The 6000-nt window shown below is 35.4% G+C and overlaps 1 protein-coding gene across 2 annotated transcripts in view; it reads left to right on the forward strand.

The window, feature by feature from the left end:
- LOC149565082 (nudix hydrolase 16, mitochondrial-like) overlaps nt 1-1163 on the forward strand; it is a 68910-nt gene extending 67747 nt beyond the window's left edge. For both annotated transcript variants that reach the window (XM_089818632.1, XM_089818633.1), the window contains exons 4-5: nt 345-491; nt 875-1163. In XM_089818632.1, coding sequence (XP_089674758.1) covers nt 345-491; nt 875-1027 — 300 coding nt within the window. In that variant the 3' untranslated portion in view covers nt 1028-1163. The remainder of the gene's footprint in view (nt 1-344; nt 492-874) is intronic.
- Nucleotides 1164-6000: the final 4837 nt, after the last annotated feature.

Genomic DNA, 6000 nt, shown 5'->3' on the forward strand with positions numbered 1-6000 from the left:
GGACTAAGCTCAGTATATTATTTCTCTTAAAACACTGAACTTCTTAATACACAACAAATAAATTATGGCTTTTGATTGAACTTGTTTGTTAGACACAACAGTTAGAAAATTTGTTCATTTGAAATTTCAGTTGTTGCATATTCAAGGTGTATTAATAGTCCATTTACACGTGTTACTATGTTTCCTCTATCTGTTTTAAAACCATAAAAATAAAACTTTCTTTTGAGTATCTTGCAAATCTATTTTTTTTGACATTTAATCAGAGTATGCTAAATAGAAGAACTAGGAATTTGAACTCTTTGTAGAGAAAGAAAAACATCATTGTCTCTGTGCTTTTTTAATAGGGACGCTTGGGAACTTGGGACTTCAAAAGCAAAGGTGAACGGAATGAATGCAACCCAGAAGGCCTGTGCAGAGCAGAAATGTTTGCATTGTGTGTCACTGAGCAGCTGGACTCATGGCCTGAACAAAATGAACGCCAACGTCAGTGGGTTAGTATGCCATCCTAGTATCCTGGTGTTCTGGCACATTGTTTGTGTTTATATACCTTCTTCATATTCTGGAAATTTCTGGAGTCCAGGGGTGCTCATTTCAAATTTGATTTCATAAAGGAGTTGTACCAGGATCTTAGATAACGGTGGCACTTGAGAAGTAAAAAGGAGTTTAATCTTGGATAAGCAGAGGAAAACACTAAGCCTTGATTTTGGTTTTATTAGCATTTTTCTCTGTCACATTGTAGGTATGCTAGATAGTTTCAGATATTTAACATAATTAGGTAATGCTTAGAAGAAACAGGTTAAACAATTGACTTGAGTGGAAATATTTTTATATTTTTGTAGCTCAATATATATGTATGACTAGGTTCTCTTTGCAGCTTTCAATTGCAGAGGCAGATAAACAATGTAGGCATGCCTGGATGCGTTGTGCTCTTAGTTTATGTATTGATGCAGTCTCTCCTCCTTCAAAATCAGTTGTGCCTGTAACAGAAAATCACACTTCTCAGTTCTCCGACCAGGAACAATGTTGACAGGCTATAGGACTGAGCTTGTGTGGAATTAACTTCTGCTCTCAAATTCAAATTTTTATCGGATGAAGTTAAAAATAAATTTTTATGGTTGTAAAAGAGTGAATTTTAGAAAGCAAATGAAGATTTCGTTCTTTAATATTTGGTCAGATGTCTATGTTGAAAATCATTGCAGTTTTTTCCCTACTATTTATTTGCTTATTTCCAAGTTTTGCCAACCAAAGAAAGATTCAGGTTTCTAGAGAGTTAAGTTCTCAATCTTGTTTCGGACTTCTATAAGCATTAAGGTATATACTTTTTAGCATAAGCAGCAACTTTAGACAGGTTGGAATATGAGCAAGTCTTAGTTATTTAGAACTGAAAATTCGTCTTGTCAGTGAATTCTCACTTCCTCTGCTGGAGACACAGAAGTGCATAATAGGTTTTGGCAATTGCTTGGCTTATAATGTGAAATTACTTGCCTCAGTATCATAATTTGTTGTGACAAGGTCTAACAGTATTTTTCATTTTAAGTCTGTTGAATGTATGAAATCTGGGTTCATTACGTGGATGGGCATAAGCTATTAGATACATCTTTATAGTGTTGTTATATACATGGTATTTTTCCCGATAATTTGCCATATGTTTTAGAATTATTAGTCTGTGAATCAGCAGTATTGTCAGCAGCCATACATTACATATTCATGTAAATTGAACATAAAAATGGTTAGAATCACAAAAAAATGCATATTATCAGTACATGTTTTTTCCAGCTCCACAAATAAAGATTTGTATAACATTAGATTGTTTTGAAGATTGCATTCCTTATTTTCCCTGGCCCTGGGCAGGATAACTTCAATTATATTTGTTGTCTTTCAACAGTTTTTTCCCATTTTCTAGTTAATTTAGTTAATGCAGCAATTTGTCCTGTTTTCAGACTTCCTTCTGTTAATTTGGTTAGTAACACGCACTAGTAATAACCAGAAAGAGGACAAGATTGTGGAAAAGGTATATAAGTCGGAATGTTGAGCTGCATGATAACACAAGCTCAAAAGTTCTTTTTACTAATGGAAGAATACATGAAACTCTAAGGAACAATGGTTGACGTATGATTAAAAACAAGGGTTTCATGGAACAATTCACACCAGTAGCAAGGCAAAGCAACTTATATAGTAAGAGCCATTTTGTTGACACCATATTATAATCTCTATTGTGGGTTGTACCAAGAAGAGGGCTTAGCTATAGATTAAGTGGCGCAAGTTTAGTACCACACTGATGCATAGACTACAAATATAGTCGGGAGTTAAAAAGAAAAAAGCAGAGAAAAGACAGCTGTACTATTTTGCCGAATTCTCCTCTAAGTTCTAGTATACATCCTGTCTGTGTGAGCTGTAGCTTGCCAAATACAGGCAGTTCCATCCACCTTCCATGGTGGGAAGGGCAGAAAAGATGGCACAGACGATGACTGCAAGCCAGAAAAAACTGAAAGTAAATGGTTAGAAAGACATAAAGACCAGTTCTTCAAGAAGGCAGTGATGGCTTAGACCTATCTGCAAAAATTTATGAAGGCAAGCACACAGCTGAACTGGGGTTTGTTTTTGCTACTGTTCATTTTAATAATGGCAATTGCACCAGGTTTTTTTGGGTCCTTCCTTTTGTGATTTGTTGGACAATGACGAAACAGAAACTGAAACCACCAAAAGATTCCAATTATATAAGCGTACCATGATCATCAGGGGTTCATTTTAATCATAACAGGTAAATTAAAAGTGAAACAGTCAAGAAGACCTATCCTGGGAAGAACATTAAGAATTTGATAAAACAAAAATAGTTTTGAATATTTATGCTTCTGGTGAGATTGTGTGAAAGTTTATAGCATCAATCTCACCAGAAGCATAAATATTCATAGCATGGATTGTGGAAATCTGTTACAATTAACAAATAGTTTTGTTATGTCCACTAGTGCCTTCTATTTATTCCTTTGCCTGAAATATTTTCCAGAGGGACTGAGTTCATTTTTTAAAATCTCAATTGTTTTTATATTCAGGATTCTTAAGAAATGCTTCTGGTATGGGAGATTAATACCAACAGTCAGGATACAGGGGGAGACGAATACGAACAGTCAGGATACAAGTACCCCTGTTATCGACTTTGATGAGTAGAATGATTATTTGTGCAAAACAGATCTAGTTCTACCAATAGGCTTCTTTGATGAACATCTTTAGAAACCATATAATTTCATTTCACAAAATGTTAGAACTTGGTAATAATTTATTCACATTCATCTTTGAGGCTACAATACCTAAAACTACATCCAGCCATTTTTGCAGGCCCACTTATCAATTTCTGCATAGATATATTCCTGATTTAGCCTACTATTTCCAGGAGACATTTGACGTGATTTGCAAGGTTTTCGAATGAGTTCTTCTGTGCCGAGGCCAAAATGGTCTTGTCTACTACGGCGAAATAAGCTGCTCCACTCACTGCATCCACCCATAAACAAATAAGCACATATATTATTCAGGGAAACTCAAACTCTATCCCCAATAACTCAGAGAAAAGGAAACAGAGTACATGAGCATACTGAGAGAGATGGTATGTGCCGGAGCTGCATAGTTCAGATTCGCCCTTGCCCGTGGAATGGCCCATGCTCCCATCATCTGTTGTTATTATGATAAACTCATGTCAATTAATTAGATTCAAGCATAAACAAAACTAAGCAGTGGTTTTGAGATTAAACTGTTATTGCAAGTTCATATGAATTACATTGCATATTATGAGAAGGCAACACTAATATTTATGACAAAGCATATGAAGAATAGTAAAAGTGATTGCTGACCAGGGGATTGCAGATGCTATAAATGCAATTGTGGCTGCCTTTGCCCCTGCAATTAAAGTTTTAAACAAATACATATGCAATCAAAGTCCATTAGTTAACACAGCTTTTCCAATCAGAAACTATAAACACATAACAGATCTGTGAGTACTAATCTGAGCGGGAAATGGGGAAGAAAAAAATGAGCGCTGTGATTCCCATGTGAGTATTGCTTTGTTCTTTGGTGAGCAATGGCGTTGGGGGTACTAGTGCTAAGAGAAGCCATGCCCATGTCCTGCCTCCTCACTGTCCACCATTCTTGTAAATAATAATTTTGTCAGTTCCATAGATTTGGACTTATGCTCTTGCTTGGCTTGAGTATTGAAAATGACTATTTAATTTTTTTTGCCATATTTAATGTTTTCCATGGTAACATGGAGACGTGTTCTCCCCCCGCCCCCCCCCCGTGCCCCGCCACCCCTCTTGCCCCCCCCCCCCTTCTTGCACCACGTCTCGGAGACTTGGACTTGGGGATTCTGTCCCCCTGTCCCCAGCCGGGCCACCAGATTCTGCCACCTCTGCCGAGGATGAGGGACGTCCCAATGTTGACTATTTGTTGATTCGACAATTTATGTTCAATGTTCCAATTCCATCCAATGTTCAAGTATTTACTCTTTTACATCTTTACATTTATATTGCAATACATCTTTTGATAACTAGCAATTTAATGTACCATATGTATATGTATACACACCCCCTCCTATCCCCCGCCACCGTCCCCTGTCGTCCCCCCACTGTCCCCAAATTAAGGCATCTCCGTCCCTCCGTCCCGGAAACTTGTCCCCCCATTCTGCCATCCCCCTGTGCCCCAGGGTGGTGTAACTATGGTGTTTTCTCAATCGTTCACATAAAAATAATACGTTTAAATATCTCTATTTAGTATGTTTTGAAGTAGCATCCACTTCTACAATTTTGTACTAACGAGTTCAACTTCTACTTAAAGAGGATGGTCATATTTTTACTTTCAAAATGTTATCTGTGAACATCACTTTGTATATGGTTTGCGATAAGTGTAGAGGAACCCGTCTACTGTATTAGATATGTTTTTGACATAAAAATAACAAAAAAGTTTTCTTTCTGTTCATATATTACTTGGTAAAAGCCTCAGCATATTATGCAGAACTCTGTTTTGGACATAGAAATAACAAAACCTTTTTCTTCGTGTACAAATGTTGGAGATACATGTTGCATGATGCATTTTTCTTTCTGATACATGCATATTGTGTGCAATTGCGACATATCTCTGATAAATGACTGGTTTACAATCAACTCCTACAGTGTTGCGCTCAAACTTCCTTTTTAAAAAGGCAGTGACTCCAGCTCGTCTAGAGCTCTTGTTTTTCTACTGTTTCTTTCATTTCCATTTTATTTATCTTGTTTTATGCTCTACCTATATTATCCTTGCTGTTCAATTCATTTTCAGTTATTTATTTATTCTACCATTTCCTAAAATGTTACATTCCAATTTCCAATCATTAAGTCCAATTTCCCATCATTACTCATAATATGAAGATTCACATCCTTACAAATTTATAAATTTAACGTATTGTTCTTTGTATTGTTTTATTCATCTTCGTATTGTTCTTTGTATTGTTTTATTCATCTTCGTTTCATTTTCAATATTCTTTACCCTTATTGATTGTTTTACATCCTTATGGTTTCCATTATTTTATTTTATTTTTATTCTATCTATATATTATCCTTGTTTAATTAATTTCCAGTTATCTATTTTACTGTTTTTCTATGCCCATTTTAATTTCACACCCCTTAACAAGATTTGCAGATTCACATCCTTAGAAATTTAAACTTAAGCTAATAGATTTGCAGATTCACATCCTTAGAAATTTAAACTTAAGCTAATGTTCATTGTATTGCTTCCTTCAAGTTCATTTCAATTTCAATTTTTTATACACTTGTTGATTGTTTCACATCCTCACATCCTTATACTTTGTATTGTTTCCTTGAAGTTGAATTCGTTTTCACTTTTGTATTCTTTCTATATTGTCATTGTTGTTCAATTCTTTTTCAGCTATCTATTCTTTCTATTGTTTCGTTGATGTTAATTTCTATTTAATATTCATCCTTACATATTTACAAGCTATAAGTAAGCTTTTAGTATTGT

This window comes from Cupressus sempervirens, chromosome 3, assembly GCF_028749045.1.
Source record: "Cupressus sempervirens isolate cs-2001-9-10 chromosome 3, ASM2874904v1, whole genome shotgun sequence".
Classification (NCBI taxonomy): domain Eukaryota; kingdom Viridiplantae; phylum Streptophyta; class Pinopsida; order Cupressales; family Cupressaceae; genus Cupressus; species Cupressus sempervirens.